A 16,879-nucleotide genomic window follows, 5' to 3' on the forward strand; every position below is an offset into this window, starting at 1 on the left:
AAAAATTAGGAATGGTAATTTATCCACTCTTCACTTCTTCAGTTACAATGTAATTAAATGAGTACTTAGAAAAAATAATTAGAATGTAACTAATTAATTTGTCTTCAGCCATTACACTTATCTAGAACACTTGAATATTGCTTAAAATCTCATGTAAAAGCAATTCAATTCTAACAGTTTGTTTTATGGTGTAGGTGCAGACATATAATTCGGTATAGAAAAGGAAACCATAATACAAAGTATTAGTTTTGGAAAAACAGAATATTGTGGGTTTTGCCCGGATGAATGAACAAGGCTTTTGTTTCATCAGATAATCCCCATAGTAAAACCTTTAAACTTTACAATCAGACATTTTCAACCTGTAGGAGTGCTCCCTCTTGTGGCACGTAGATGAGAACGTCTTATTTTATTTATTTAAATTATTATTTTTTTGACAATTTACACAGTGCAAAACCCAAGTAAACTAACAGCAGTAAGTTAACAATGTTTATTTGCAATTGTTATTGGATGTACCTCTTTTCGTTTTTTTTTACTTTTTTTCATCATGCATGTAAAACCAAATGAGGCAAATACAGCACAGACAATATGACAAATTAAAGTGAAAACCCCTATTCAATGCAGAAAAATAAATCATTTAAGAAGCACTTACAATATTTAATATATATTTTTGGTAAAACAAAGGACTAAAATATACACTTTGGAATACAATCTCCACTAAGCTGCTACATTTCTTTGATTTTAAAATAATTTATATTATTTATTTCATTTTCTTTGAATACATTCAGAAATACAACTCTCATTGATTGTGGCTCCAGTGTTAGTACATATGAACACTTTTACATGTTAAAGCATGAATTTTTCCAGTCAAGTAGAACCACAGTACATTATTCCACAAATGCATTCACACTGGAGGAAGTGTGTGTGTTGGCCCTTTCCCTACACACACAAACTGCAACAACTGAACATCATACTGGATTTACAGCACATAAAGATACGCACGTTAGTCTCGTCACACTTTGGACACTGCAGAGCTCAGCGTAGAGAAAGCAAACAACCGGCAGAGGCCGTCATGACAAGACGGCGAGGGCATCAGTCAGCACCTTGATCTCATCTTTCACACCCTCCAGACCGCCTTGGATCTTCAGAGGATTGTCCAGGACCTCGACGCTGCATGTGTACGGATCGTACCTCACCGAGAAGGGACGCTTGATACCTGCTACGTATGTTCTGGTAAAAATTTGTGAGAGTATCAAGTGAGATATCAGTGCATGAAAGCACTTTATAAAAGAATAAGAAAACATTGCCATACAAAGTAGATTAAAAAAAACATCCTTTGTCCTACTTTATTTGTTTTTCCAAACATCTCCATGCTGACTATCTTCTCATCTCGTCACCTTGTTCTTATGTCATTTGCTGTATCCCACTGGAGACTAAAGACTATCAAAACACTCACTGAAGCTACTTGTTTTGCAGAGCAACATTATCTGTTTGCCAAATAAAACTGCAGAGTTTTGCCTTGGTAAGAAAGGCTATATTAGTAACAGCTGTCTTCTGGCTGCTATGGCTGACCTACAAAAGTTTGTGGCCTCGGGCTTGGCTGGCTGTTCTCTGACCTTGTCCTCACACAACCTCTTGTTCTTTTTCTTCCCTGTTTCTTTCTTCTCCTTTCATAAGATCCTGTATATCTGTATAATTCAATAAAGAACTAAGTACCTGAACTTCTCCTTGGCATCTGGAAAGCTCTCTGAAACAAAGTAGACTGGCTGGTAGTTCTGGTCTTGATAGGGCTGCAATGCTGCAGCCTCTGGATCAAACTCCCGCACCTCTGGTTCATCAGAGAGAGAATGCTGAAAGGTGACAAGGAAAATGAATTACATGAGAGCTCACATGGCTGTGTTTTCTTGTTTTTAAAGAAAGACAAATATGCTGGAACGTACCACAAGCTCCCCATAGGAAGAAAGCAGCCCAGCCCCATAAGCCTTAACCTCACCGTTTTGCTTACAGAGACCATATTCAACTGTAAACCAGTACAGCTGGTGAGAGAAACAACAAAGAACAGTGTCAATATTAACAACATTAACTGTATATGTGTCACATATTAGAACATTATAACTTCAACACAGTCTTTTCAGTGATTTTGTTGCAGTCAGAACAAGAGTCTTACTGTAGATAGTTTTTCTATGTCTTCATCTGATGCCCCTAGTGATGCCAGACCAAGGTTCTGCAGAACAAAACCAAAAAACGTCATGAAACATTAACGCTCCTCACTGTAGAAAATATTCTGAAATCCGTTGGACTCTAACCTGTGAAAACTGGGCAAAAGTGCGATCAGCCAACATGGGGACATGGCCCAGGAGTTCATGGACACAGTCCCTGAAAATAAAGACAAACTCAACTTTGAACATACAAAGAAAAATTCTGAGGAATCATACCTAGATTACTTTCACTGAATGCTGGTGATGCATGTAGTGGCAAAAACAATAGAGTTTGATCAGGTACTTTGATCAATAGAGTTAGACAGAAAACAAAACAAAACAAAAATGTAATTTACTATCAAACAAGTAGGAAAACTGTAGAAGCAAAAGGAAGTTTTCTCATTTATTCCTTGACAAATAATTTGCATGGAACTTTATTAAAAATGAACTCAGCTAAATAATTTTAACTGACTTATTTGATGCAAAAACGGCAGTTCTACACTTTGCTCTGCATTTTGTGTTTACTGTTGTATCATTTGCTGATCCAACATTCATTTCGTCAAGCACCGAAATTATAACATAATCTGCACCTCAATGAAAAATGAACACCTCAGACCGTATAAAAAGGCCCATAACCAATAGTTTTCTCTGACATTAAATCAGACCAAGCTTTATTGGTTTTAGATCAGGCAGGATTACCAAAATATGTTCTATTTGCTATGCTAGAATAATGAACAATATATTTTTAGAGATGTTTTCAAATCTTATTTAATTTAGGAGAGATTTCGTAGAAGCTTCTTGTTGGGTATTTTAACCTGTACATATGAAGAACCACACAGAGAGTAGTATCACTTCAGCCTTTTCAAAGGGGGAAGAGTCTCAGTGGTGCCTCAGGACAACTCCAACTTGTCCCCCTGCAGCAGCCTGGTTTTATTCAAAGAGGGGTGGGGGTCAGTCATAAAACAGAAACTTAAAGATAAGGAGTAGAAGGGTCTCTCTGAACTAGCTGAAACCGGTTTCTCCAAGAACAGGATGGTCCACCTCATCCTGTTTCCAGCTTAGAGTAGAGAGACAAACAACTTATTCATGAGATAAGTATTTACAAAACTCTGACACTTCTCAGATTAGTTTGCTGGAATATTTAGACTATTCATCGGGAAAGAATGGAAAGAGTGGGTATACCTAAGTCGGGTTAACAAGATGCCTTTTAAGCACTCATCCTTTGAGCTTTGCCCACAAATCTTAGAGTGTTAAAATCAGAACAAAACATTGACTTTGTTCAGTCTATAAGCCAATTTGTATCTAATTTGACCCATTTGTTGCGAGCTTTAACTTCCTGGCTGATGTCTGGAGACGCTGCTGCAATATTTCCCACATAATGTTCATTCTCCATGATGTCAACCCATTTGCAAAGGGCACAAGTTTCCCCTGCAGGAAAACACCTACACAATATGATGCTGCCACCATCATACTTCACGTTTGTGGTTGGTGTTCTCAGTCATACAAGCTTCTCAGTTTTATTCCAAATATAGGCCACTCTGGTCAACCTTCAGTTTTAGTCTCATCCAACCATGGAACATGACTCCAAAGAAGTTTTTACCCAAATGTGCATTTGCAAGATGGATGTGGCTTTTTATGTTGCTTTTGGAGAATGGCTTTTTCCTATCTGAGAGACTTTTCAGTCCATGTAGGAAGGACTTGTCATTTTCCTAAAGCTTTTCAGAGCATAGTTATTTTAGCATATACCAGCTTCGAAATTTAACCAAAGTAATACAGAATTGTCTGAAAGACAATTATAATTTTGGCATTTGGCAAATACCTTTGGTAATCCTAACCAACATAAAAAGGAAGTAACAGTCTTAAATATCAGACAGTAGGAAAATAAAGGTACTGTGTGAATTTTATATAGTATGTACAGCTAGTTTTAACTTTGTGCCCCAATAGAATCACATTAATACTCACGGTTCTGGGGAGTGGTTAGGGGAAGAAGCATGTCGGATGTACTGGGTGCACTGGAACACGCGATATGCCAGACTTGCCAGAAAGTCTCTGGCTGAGAGCAGGCCTGCCACCGGACGCAGCTGAAACCCTGTGTGTTCTGCGTCAGTTCAAAACATTTTATAAACACACCAAGACTGTGGAATCACACAACATCTGTGCTTAGGGTTCATTCCTTTCATAGATTACATTCAGATGATACCTTTAAGGAAGCGTGACACGTCTTCCAACTGGGGAATGTTGTCTGGACTGTAGCCGCAGTGCTTCTCCAGCAGACGAAAGGCCTCGAGGTGTTCTTTGCAGGCGTGGGTGATGTACAAGTCTCTAAGGGTCGAATAGACTTGACGCCTAAATGAAATAAAACAAAGTGAGACCTCAGTTTCCTAAAGCTTCTTTGCTTTAAAAGTGAGGATTCTAACTGAAGACTGAAAATGTGGTCAAACTGGTTAAAAAATTTACACTGAATTTACTTCTGACTCGATCAGACTTACGTTTCCTTCATATTTTTATTATCTTTAGCACTGTGTTAAATCCTTTTATGAACAGGAGTATCTACAGCTATTCAAGAACAAGTTTCTTTCTCAAATAACTTGGGGCCAAGTTTAGAATTAGTTGTTTCATTACATTCCACTGAGTCACTGCCACCTGCTGGTGTGAGTTCACAAAAATTCTCCAAACACAGCCTGTATCTTGCTGCCAGTCCCTCTTTAGTGTGAGACTCTTACTGTTGTGATCCTGTTCTGTGTGGCTGGTGTGAGTTTCCTTTAGAGAATCTCTGCAGGGGGGCTCAGAAGCCAGGTGCTGCTAGCACACCTGTAAAGAATCATCTTTTTCTGGTCTGTTGTTGTTTATAAGGTACTACCGGACAAACAACCATTCAGCGCCTGACTATCAACCTCAGTATGATATTAACAAGTCTTCCACGTCTAATCAATGTTCTATGGTTCGAGTTCCTGAACTGAATTCACTACGTCTCCTTTGTGTTTATCGGTTACCCGTCCTCCGAGTTTTAATGATTTAACACCTCTTTGTTTCCTGTTTGAAGCTATCCAGACTCGCTCATTCCTGGTTGTCCTCCTGCAGCAGATCTGCCAAGACGCTCCTGCCTGCCCGCTCTCCTCCGAGCCGCTCTACCCCTGAATCCACCGCTGTTAACCCCACTCAGGATCACACCTCTTCCCCGAGCCTCATATCCACCAGAACTCCATAAGAAATCTCCCCTTTCTCAGGTCTCCTTTCCGAAAACAAGAACTAACATATCTCATCATCAACTTTTCTGTTGCCAATCTTCCCCTCTCATCCTCAGGAGCCGTCCTGTTATGAACCTTTATCAGAACCTTTATCAGAACCTGTAAAATAAATCTTCTTAAACTATCTCAATTGTCCGTGTCCGATTCTGCATGTGTGTTAAAGGGATTCCTCACAACATGACACTTGCATGTAGCAATCAGAACTTTTGCAAATATCACGAATTACTAAGGACATGATTTCTTAAGCATTGCTTTCACAATGAGGACAAATTAGTTGTCTATTTTTTAGTTACTAGAAATGCCATGTGTCACTAACTAAATCTGTAGCAATACTGGTACTATGCTGATCTTAAACATACTTTTACAGTATACTTTTCTGTTACAAAAATGTTTCAGTATCTGGAGATGTCTAACAATAAAAAAAATAAAATATTGAATTTGTGCCTAATATAGTTGGTTTAATAACTTTTTATATCCATAAATCAATCAATCCACATAACATTATGAACACTAAAAGGTAAAATAAGGAACCCTACTCATTTTCTTCAGTTTAACATTCTGCATAAAAAACTGAATTCTGGCATTCATAGGCAGAACCACAGCAAGATATTAAGAAACTGTGAAGAACTGATTACATTGTTTATTGTGAGACACACCCAGGCTACTGTAAACTGAATGCTCCTCTACTGCCCTCTGGCTGTGCATCATTTACTGGAGAATTCATAATATTTTGCACAAAAATCTGATTTTATTTTATTTATGATCACTAGCAATTCTATACCGTGGTGTAATCCTTCTGCTGCCCCAAATCCTACGACTCTCGTATCCAGATTAAGTCTGAAAAATGTTTAACTCTGTAACTTATCAGAAACATTAAAAACTGTTACTAACCTAATATTGAGACAGATAGGTAGGTAGATAGCCTAGAGTACATAATGTGCTTTTGGTATCTTTCCAGTTCTAAGGTAATCCTAATCTAAAAAAAAAACAAAACATATAAATGTCACATTTTCTCTTATAGTGCTTTTAAAAAATCTAAATTGTCTCAAAGAATGTTGTTCAGTGGAGAATCATCAATTTAAAAAATTTAACTTATTGAACTATAAAAGGCCAAACACGGTTCAGACTCCTGATTAAACACAGAAAAATCCCTTTTTGTAGCACTAACCCATGAGCTGCAAATTACATCAACTGCAGTGTTATCAAATTCGTTTTAGTGCCTACACTCTGCACACCACAGGGGACACCCACTCCCATTGACTTAACATTCAAATAAGCTATGCAAAAGTAGCTTGGGGTAAGTTTTTATTGTTTTGTTTTATTTGGTTGATTTTTCACCTCTTGGTGCCTGTCAAGAAAATCCGAGCTCATCCCACTTCCCCATGCTGGAGATTTTAGTTTAACAGTAATAATAAATAAAGTTATCTTTAAAATGAATCACTCAAGTGACATCAAGGCCCAACAGTAGACTTAAGTGTCAATAAAGTTAGTTTAACAGTAATAATAAATAAAGTTATCTTTAAAATGAATCACTCAAGTGATATCTAGGCCCAACAGTAGACTTAAGTGTCAATAAAATAAATCTGGTTGTGTGTGTTGTTTTTGTCTCATGCAAACTTTGCTTTAATTCTACTTTTTTCTATCTAATCATAAGAAATCATAGTCAGTCAGAAAGAGTCATTAAACAGGAAAAGCAGGTTTCCTGGAAAAAGAGGAAGTAAGTTCCAGCCTGCAGATTTATAAAAAATAGCTGAGACTATTTCTTATTTTAAATCATGAAAGTTTTAAAGAATGAAATCTAAAACATTTTGAGTAATTTGATAAGATTCAAAGTAAAATACTTATATTAATATTGGTTTACTTGTAATAATATTTACACGAACATTTGTGGGAACAGTTACAAGAAAAACAAGTAACTGTAACTTTGGCATCAAATAATTAGAATCATGGATTATTCTTGGTTTCTTTTCAGAAAAACATCTGTAATAACTCACATTAAGATTATAATAAGTATAATTAATAAGTTATGGTTATAAAATCATAAATGAATGATAAATCAGAGAAGCTGAAGAAAATAAATGTGATATAAGTTATGGTTATAAAATTATAAATGAATGCTAGATCAGAGAAGCTAAAGAAAATAAATGTGATATAAATGTGATTTTGACATTGAATTTGAAATGGTGTAAAAGGTGTAACTGCAATTAAACATCACTGATATGTTGGAGGTAGAGAGTAGGTGAAAGGTGAAAGGCAAGGAACTAACAGGAGAGCAGAGATGATCAACGCCTTATTTAGAGAGTAGGTGAAAGGTTGTGCAGGCAATGGACATAGGAGGTTGAGCAACCCTGAGACATTAGCACAGACATCAGGAAATGTCTGTAAGACAGTGATGGATATGAGATCATCTGTCTAAGCAGTCAGAAACCCTATAAAAGGTGAGTGCAAAAGAGGAACCGTTCGTTGGATCCTCCGGGCAGCTTCGAGCCAAGATCGAGATGGACAAAGAACTCTGCAGCTGAAGAAGAGCCGGGGCCACGGAGCCGAAGACTGTCCGGCCATGGGGACCAACCCGTCAGCCCCACAACCTGTGGCTTCAAATCGCACTTCTCTCATCGGCTGGGTTCAGACCCCAAAGACAAAGATGAAGACAAAGGCAAAGACAAAGAAGAAGAACTGGTGCCTTCCTTCCTGCCAGCACCAAGTCCTGTGTGACCTCACCATCCATGCGGAGAGGAGGCTCATCAGACCTACAGAGATTCCTGCCTTCGCTGATCAACATCTTCCTCCTGCTGCAACACCTTCTTCATCATCAGACCTACAGAGATCCCTGCCTTCATCGATCGGCGTCTTCCTCCTGCTGCAGCACCTTCTTCATCATCGTGCCAGGTCTGGGGTTCGAAACACCAAACTCCGTCCGTCTCTCTCAAAGGTTCTCTTTTTTTTAGTTCTTAGTATCAGCAGTAGGGAAAGACAGACTAGATGATTGATTTTACTTATTTGATTATTTCTGCTACTGAATTAAGCTGTACTGACCCTTGCAAAAATGCCTTACTAATAAAATATTTAGCATAAAGAAAATCTAAAAGATGTTGTGGACATTCAGTTAATGAGTCACCTTAAAGTTCTTTGATGGTTGTAAAATAGCTGTGATGTTTGATTCTGGAGAGGAAGAGGTGGAAAATGTTTTATAGGTTGCTGGTAGCCCAAATTTAAAACAACATCCTTGGGACTCGCCCGAGTCACTAAAACCTACCTGGTTCAATAACAAATGCAAGTTGTGAAATAGAGAACGAGCGACCGTTAACAGGTGTGCTCTGTGAAACTAGTTGGCTGTAGGCTGCTCAGTCTGGCTAATTCACAGAGGGAAGAAGGGTGAGACACCTGGATGTAGGCCGTTAAAAATCAGGTGAATCGTTTCTCGAAACCAGCTTAAACAGAGTTTACTTCAGTTCTGGACAGGGTAAATCCCGGCAGATTTAGGAAACTCAATTAACCCGTTAGATGGAGAGCTGGTAGCACATCTCCCCTCTCAGAAGAGGAAGCAGAGAGTGAGAGAGTAGAGACAGAAAGGAGGGGGGGGGTGTTGCGCAACAACAAGTGGCGCCCAACGTGGGGCGGCGCACAACTGAGTAGGCGGGCCCCAAAGATACCAAGTCAGTGAAAACAGATGTGAGACTCTGAATAGCTCACTTGGGTTACTAACTCTTAGGGAAAAGAGTTAGTGGTGACTGATAAGGCCATCAGTCACAACCCTCGCAGTAACTGTATAGCATACAGGTGAGGGAAAGCTTCTACTGAGGATAAATGACCGGATCCAGACAGTGAAGCTAGTAGCCAACATAGTCTAGACCCATCCCTGCTCAAGAGCGCAAAGAGAGGCTTTGGGGGATAGACAACTCGAACCGACAGAGAGACGGAGTGATGGATGATCACTTCGAGGAGGAAAATCTGGGGAAGAAACCGGAGGAAGCCGGCCGTCCAGATCGTTTGGAAAAGGAGGAGACCTCAACAGAACTGCATCAACTTTCTGCACAGCTACCCAGGGCACCCAGGACAGCGGATGGAAGGTTTGTTCATCAAGAGCACAGTCCCATGGGGTTCAGTCTGCATGGATGTAGCAGAGCCAATGGGGACAACAGGAAAGAGAGGTGAGAAGTACCTCTTGGTGCTGATGGACACAGTGACAACTGCTAGAAGAGCAGGTCTTCCCCTGCAGAGGAACTCCGTTCACGTCACAGAAAGCAGGGAGGCGAAGACACTTTTCCTTTTTGCTCAGAGAAGAAAAAGGGAAGTTGCAGCTCAAAGTGTCACTGAAAGCAGGGCAGAGAGTTTGGATTAAAGCTCAAGATCGGCCTGCAACTACGGTGATCAAGCAGAGATTCAACGCCCGAGTTTTTGTAAAGCAAGTACTGAACTTCAACAGTACTACTGATGAAGAAAGGGGTCCATGAGGAAGCAGTGCTCAAGCCAGTTCTTAGCTACAGCGAACCAGAACATTACGAGAAGATGGCCAGAGAATCAAGCACCATGCCATCCTACAGTAGACTGGCCACTATTACAGGAAGGTTGCCGTTCAAAGAACAACTTCAAGGCTTTGGACTGGGAGGGCCGTGAAGAAATTGGATTATGCTAAAGAAGAACTCCTGTCACAACCTGATGGATTAAAATGGAAAAGGATCATGATTACGGATAAAGCGTCATGATGCTTATGCTTTTTGCTTTGCTCTGCTGAACAGCCAGAATTTTTTTTTTTTTGTTTGAGGCCTTCTGTCTCAGCCCATCTTCCCTAAAGAACCATCCCACATCCTGAAGAACTGACAGTTCATCCAGCGAAGGTTCCTGTAGAAGAATCAAAGCGATCCAAGTTTTCTTCGACATTCATCACCTCATGGGGGAAATCAAAACTCCAAGGAGGGGGTGTCAAGAGAAGTGGAGTTTTGATGACTACACTGAGCCCTCTGTGACAACTGAGGATGAAGAATCTGCATCTTCACATCCCAGACGAACATCTTCTCTTTCCAGGGGATGAGGACGGCGAACTGCAGGAGGGTGATGGACTCCCAGCATGTGAAAGGTCTGACCTCGTGGAGGGGGTGTCAAGAAAATCCGAGCTCATCCCACTTCCCCATGCTGGAGATTTTAGTTTAACAGTAATAATAAATAAAGTTATCTTTAAAATGAATCACTCAAGTGACATCAAGGCCCAACAGTAGACTTAAGTGTCAATAAAGTTAGTTTAACAGTAATAATAAATAAAGTTATCTTTAAAATGAATCACTCAAGTGATATCTAGGCCCAACAGTAGACTTAAGTGTCAATAAAATAAATCTGGTTGTGTGTGTTGTTTTTGTCTCATGCAAACTTTGCTTTAATTCTACTTTTTTCTATCTAATCATAAGAAATCATAGTCAGTCAGAAAGAGTCATTAAACAGGAAAAGCAGGTTTCCTGGAAAAAGAGGAAGTAAGTTCCAGCCTGCAGATTTATAAAAAATAGCTGAGACTATTTCTTATTTTAAATCATGAAAGTTTTAAAGAATGAAATCTAAAACATTTTGAGTAATTTGATAAGATTCAAAGTAAAATACTTATATTAATATTGGTTTACTTGTAATAATATTTACACGAACATTTGTGGGAACAGTTACAAGAAAAACAAGTAACTGTAACTTTGGCATCAAATAATTAGAATCATGGATTATTCTTGGTTTCTTTTCAGAAAAACATCTGTAATAACTCACATTAAGATTATAATAAGTATAATTAATAAGTTATGGTTATAAAATCATAAATGAATGATAAATCAGAGAAGCTGAAGAAAATAAATGTGATATAAGTTATGGTTATAAAATTATAAATGAATGCTAGATCAGAGAAGCTAAAGAAAATAAATGTGATATAAATGTGATTTTGACATTGAATTTGAAATGGTGTAAAAGGTGTAACTGCAATTAAACATCACTGATATGTTGGAGGTAGAGAGTAGGTGAAAGGTGAAAGGCAAGGAACTAACAGGAGAGCAGAGATGATCAACGCCTTATTTAGAGAGTAGGTGAAAGGTTGTGCAGGCAATGGACATAGGAGGTTGAGCAACCCTGAGACATTAGCACAGACATCAGGAAATGTCTGTAAGACAGTGATGGATATGAGATCATCTGTCTAAGCAGTCAGAAACCCTATAAAAGGTGAGTGCAAAAGAGGAACCGTTCGTTGGATCCTCCGGGCAGCTTCGAGCCAAGAGATGGACAAAGAACTCTGCAGCTGAAGAAGAGCCGGGGCCACGGAGCCGAAGACTGTCCGGCCATGGGGACCAACCCGTCAGCCCCACAACCTGTGGCTTCAAATCGCACTTCTCTCATCGGCTGGGTTCAGACCCCAAAGACAAAGATGAAGACAAAGGCAAAGACAAAGAAGAAGAACTGGTGCCTTCCTTCCTGCCAGCACCAAGTCCTGTGTGACCTCACCATCCATGCGGAGAGGAGGCTCATCAGACCTACAGAGATTCCTGCCTTCGCTGATCAACATCTTCCTCCTGCTGCAACACCTTCTTCATCATCAGACCTACAGAGATCCCTGCCTTCATCGATCGGCGTCTTCCTCCTGCTGCAGCACCTTCTTCATCATCGTGCCAGGTCTGGGGTTCGAAACACCAAACTCCGTCCGTCTCTCTCAAAGGTTCTCTTTTTTTTTAGTTCTTAGTATCAGCAGTAGGGAAAGACAGACTAGATGATTGATTTTACTTATTTGATTATTTCTGCTACTGAATTAAGCTGTACTGACCCTTGCAAAAATGCCTTACTAATAAAATATTTAGCATAAAGAAAATCTAAAAGATGTTGTGGACATTCAGTTAATGAGTCACCTTAAAGTTCTTTGATGGTTGTAAAATAGCTGTGATGTTTGATTCTGGAGAGGAAGAGGTGGAAAATGTTTTATAGGTTGCTGGTAGCCCAAATTTAAAACAACATCCTTGGGACTCGCCCGAGTCACTAAAACCTACCTGGTTCAATAACAAATGCAAGTTGTGAAATAGAGAACGAGCGACCGTTAACAGGTGTGCTCTGTGAAACTAGTTGGCTGTAGGCTGCTCAGTCTGGCTAATTCACAGAGGGAAGAAGGGTGAGACACCTGGATGTAGGCCGTTAAAAATCAGGTGAATCGTTTCTCGAAACCAGCTTAAACAGAGTTTACTTCAGTTCTGGACAGGGTAAATCCCGGCAGATTTAGGAAACTCAATTAACCCGTTAGATGGAGAGCTGGTAGCACATCTCCCCTCTCAGAAGAGGAAGCAGAGAGTGAGAGAGTAGAGACAGAAAGGAGGGGGGGGGTGTTGCGCAACAACATGCCCCAAACGTTACGCATATCAACAACTGCCACAGTAAAAGATTTAACTTCTTAGAAGCAAGATTGAATTTACTCTGTGGAAGAATGAATGTGGAAAAAACACATGTTTGTAATTTCAACCATTTTTACTTTGTAAATTCTTACCATGTGCTAATCTCCTCTTCTGTGTACTCCACTCTGGGAATTGGTTGCCCACTGCAGACACAGGTATATACACATTTGTCAGAAAATCTCAAAGTATTTCTGCTCATCTCTGTCTGCGAGGTTAAACTGCTTTTTCTCACTGTTTGTATGTGAAAGCAATGTCCCCGATCAGCTTTCTTCTCTGTCTGTAGGCAGGGTCTCTGTATCCCTGGTCAAATCAAATATATCAAAAACACTGGTCAGACTGTCTGCGTTATGACATAATGGCACAAAATCACAACAGCCCCTGGTACTGTGAAGTGTATTCCTGCTTCCTTGCTCATGGCTAATGCATTACTTACAGGATGATCTTCATCTAGGTCTGGATCAAATTTTGTGACCAGATGATGGCATCTATCCAGATCTGCTATTTTCTTTGGGAACCAGTGAACTGGTACGGAAGAAGTAGAAAGAAAACATAAAAATTTAATGATACTTTGTGGTTCTTATTTGAGCAAAACAGCCGATTTTTACACAGATGATCTCTGAAGTAAAAATATATGATTACATTTAACTTCTTTGGTGGTTTTGACATCCTCTGCATTTCTCCTGATAGAGCTGACCAGAGTACTGACATCTGAGAGGTGCAGCTCACAGCGCACAAAGTACTCCAGGCCCTGAAGGTTCTCCCTCAACTTTCTAGATGGTCGAGTTTCCAAGTGGTGAATTTTGGCTTCAAATGTCTGAAATACAGTCAGCACACTTATGAGGCATGGATGTACCATGATTACTCCACAGTATTCACAACTCCATTGTACAATGGTGATTTTTTTGCATACATTTCTCCTCTTTATTAAACAAACTGGACTCATAAATGCAAATAATTCTGCGTCCCGGTGCGTAGTGAAAGCTGGCTTTCAGACTCACCTCAATACCCTGTATAAATTGTAAATATATAATTGTAAATATATATATATATATATATATATATATATATATATATATATATATATATATATATATATATATATCATGGATTTCATTATATATATATCAAGATATATCATGATATATGTATATCATGGATTTCATTATATATATATCATATATATATCATATATCATGATATATCATGATATATCATATATATCTATATCTATATCTATCTATATATATATATATTTATATATATATATATATATATATATATATATATATATATATATATATATATATATATATATATATATATATATATAGATAGATATAGATATAGATATATATACACGGTTGTTGCATATTTTACTTCCAAACTTTTATATATGTTTATTAAAAAAAAGTTGTATAAAAATTGTAGATTTATTATATATAATTGTGTAATATATATCTGAGATACATTTGTGGATAACGTATCATTCAAAAAGTCTTTATAAATTGCTCACACACAAGAACTGCCAGATTTGTTATTTCTGGTTGAATTTAAATTTGTTTTATTTTTTTTTTCTTATTTATTTATTTAAGTACAAAATTTTATTTTTATCTTGAGAAACCTTGATTCAAGTCTGATTGAAATAGCGTGGAAGGCTTTAACACACATCGCTCATATAAGAGCCCTAGCTAATATATGAATTACATTTGAACTTCTATACAACTCAAGCTAAAAGAAAAGTCGCATTGAGTTCCATTTTTAAGTCTCAAATTAATCTGCCTCGTACCTCGAAGACTTTGAGTGTCTTAGACAGCGCAGGTGCTTTCGAGTTCCTCAAAGTGAAGAAGATGTTCAGCAGCGCTTTTCCGTCCTCCTCCTCAAACACGATCTGCTCGGTGGCCTCCGCTGCTTCCGCCGCTGCCGCGGCAGCTTCTCTCTCCTTCCGCGCATCCTCGATCAAACTCTGCCGTCTTCCGATGAATCTCTGAGACTGTGAGAGGAGCAACAATAACCCTCCTGCATTATGCGATTTCATCTCCCAGGCAGAACACACAAACACACAACATCGGATACAATCAACTGTTTGTCTATTCTTACTTTTTGGACTTGTCTTTGGGTATTGGACGGGAGCGCTTTACATCTCCAAATGCGCATTGGGACAGCAATGCATTCGAGGTAAACCCTAAAACATAACTATACCACAGTATATATTTTAGCACTCTTTCGGGCAGGACTGAGGGGCGCTTTTGATTATTTAAACAAAACACCTTACGCGCTGTCAGCACCGCGTGGCGTTGCGTAAATTCGGTTTTGCGCTTAATTCTAGAAGTATCCAAATTTAGTGGTCCGAATTTTGACAACTTGTTAAAAGCGTAAATACACCGAGACTTTTCTAAATGAGCAAACTTGATAATTATTCTAACTTTTTTTCATATTTTTTTCTTACCGTGATGGAATCCGATCTCTCCAGCTCGGACGCGGCTCTGCGGATGCTCTTGGTGGAGGACGTGGAGCTGCTAGAAAGAGGCATCTTCAGGCTTTAAGATAGACGGTCAGCTGTAGCAGAGGTGAAAGTGTGTTTGCGGCTCTCTGTACTGGGAGGTCTTTCACATTTTTTTAGCGGACAGGTTTACTCTTTTTATAGCATCATTTGTTTGCAGTTTCTGACGTCAAACGCGCTAATCTAACTCGAATCAATCTGCACTGAATCAGACTCAGTCTCGCTTGGATCTGTCCACATGTATATAACCGTTTTAACCCTATATAGGCGCAGTATTTAGGTTTGAAGTAGGACGTTTTTCAGTTGTTATTTGCTTTTATGTAAGCCATAGTCACAATTTTCAAACAATTCAGTGTTCATTCTACAAATAAATCACAAAATATATTCTCCACCCATTAATTGGGAACATTGTATTATCTTTAAACAAAAATCAAAGCTTTGACCTCAGGGCTTTATTTTAAAGGTTAGACGAAAGAAAAGTCAACTGTAGAAAATTAAGTCACTTTATCAACTCAATCCAATCTCCACAGCTCCTGACAAATTAGATTTGATGACGGATAGAAAAAAAAAAGACCTCACACCTGCTCCAAACAGGCTAGAGAACAACATGTTGTTTTTTCCCTTTGCAGGTACTCTGCCAGTATCTTACCTCAGCAACAACCACATCAAGTGAATTTGCAGCGCTTTAGGCTGATGACTTTAGTGGTCTAACATGATTGCGAATGATGTACAATGCCCACAGGCAAAATTTGGTAAAGGGATTATCTGTGGACCTCTGGCCACATGCTGCAGTATCACGACCTTGTAAGGGTGCAGAGAACTCAAGCGAGATCCTGTGTGACTCTTACCTATACCTGAACGCTCAGGCTGAAAATGCTAAAGAGCACCGGTGTAACCCTGAAGGGGTGAAAAAATGTGGCTTCATCTTATGTTGGAGGATAGGATTGATAACCTAAAGATTAAAGAAAATGTTAAACCAAATGACAGTCATAGGAGCTACAGTGCTTTGGGAAAATATTCAAACCTTTACACTTGTTTTGTTACAAACATAAACTTCTAAACATCTAAAAATTGTTTATTTTGTTGTCCACCATCCTTTGCATAATAGCGTAGGCTCAGTCAGATTACATAGTGAGAGAACATGAACAACAATTTTTAAGTCATGCCTCAGACTCTCAACGCTATTTCAGTCTGAACTGCAACACATGGAAATGCTTAATCTAAACAATTTAATTTGGGCTTTATGCCTAAAAATCGTCTGTCAGGAAACTGAACCAGCAGCCCAGTCTCTAGTATTTTGGTACTTTAGCAGTTTGGAGAAGTTTTCTTTTTTCTTTTTGTAATGTCTCAATACTTAGCTTCAGCTCTGACCAGCTCCTCTGTTTCTGCTGAAAAACAATTCTCTGCAACTTTGTGATTTATTTATTGCTTTTTATCATCTTTTTAATGTTGTTTTTCGCTAATGTTTTATGAAGATACGTGAGTAGTGGAAATAATTTTATCGAGAAAAATGCTGAGTCATTGTGGATGCTAAACGCT

At 38.8% G+C, this 16,879-nt stretch overlaps 1 protein-coding gene across 2 annotated transcripts; it reads right to left on the reverse strand.

Annotated features, from left to right (window-relative positions):
- Nucleotides 1–472: 472 nt before the first annotated feature.
- On the reverse strand, nucleotides 473–15,435 carry th (tyrosine hydroxylase). Of its 2 annotated transcripts, XM_023344041.1 has the most exons (14): nucleotides 15,287–15,435; nucleotides 14,938–15,033; nucleotides 14,627–14,830; nucleotides 13,480–13,654; nucleotides 13,274–13,362; nucleotides 13,073–13,140; nucleotides 12,933–12,983; nucleotides 4,396–4,541; nucleotides 4,158–4,293; nucleotides 2,304–2,373; nucleotides 2,165–2,221; nucleotides 1,938–2,033; nucleotides 1,714–1,847; nucleotides 473–1,227 (listed from the first exon to the last, which is right to left on the reverse strand). In XM_023344041.1, exons 1-14 carry the CDS (start codon nucleotides 15,368–15,370, stop codon nucleotides 1,068–1,070), a joined length of 1,566 nt encoding a protein of 521 aa, XP_023199809.1. In that variant the 5' UTR covers nucleotides 15,371–15,435; the 3' UTR covers nucleotides 473–1,067. The 2 variants fall into 2 exon arrangements, with proteins under 2 accessions (XP_023199809.1, XP_023199811.1); XM_023344043.1 differs by lacking the exon at nucleotides 14,938–15,033.
- Between the last annotated feature and the right edge of the window lie 1,444 nt (nucleotides 15,436–16,879).

The sequence above is a fragment of the Xiphophorus maculatus genome, chromosome 2 (genome assembly GCF_002775205.1).
Source record: "Xiphophorus maculatus strain JP 163 A chromosome 2, X_maculatus-5.0-male, whole genome shotgun sequence".
Classification (NCBI taxonomy): Eukaryota; Metazoa; Chordata; class Actinopteri; order Cyprinodontiformes; family Poeciliidae; genus Xiphophorus; species Xiphophorus maculatus.

Bases quoted from the DNA above. Each gene is read 5' to 3' on its own strand.
- th (XM_023344041.1), bottom strand. From the start codon at position 15,370: ATGCCTCTTTCTAGCAGCTCCACGTCCTCCACCAAGAGCATCCGCAGA. The intron at 4,294-4,395 runs GTATCATCTGAA...GAACTGACGCAG, and splicing joins CGTGTCACGCTTCCTTAAAG to AACACACAGGGTTTCAGCTG. The intron at 2,222-2,303 runs GTTAGAGTCCAA...TTTGTTCTGCAG, and splicing joins CTTTTGCCCAGTTTTCACAG to AACCTTGGTCTGGCATCACT.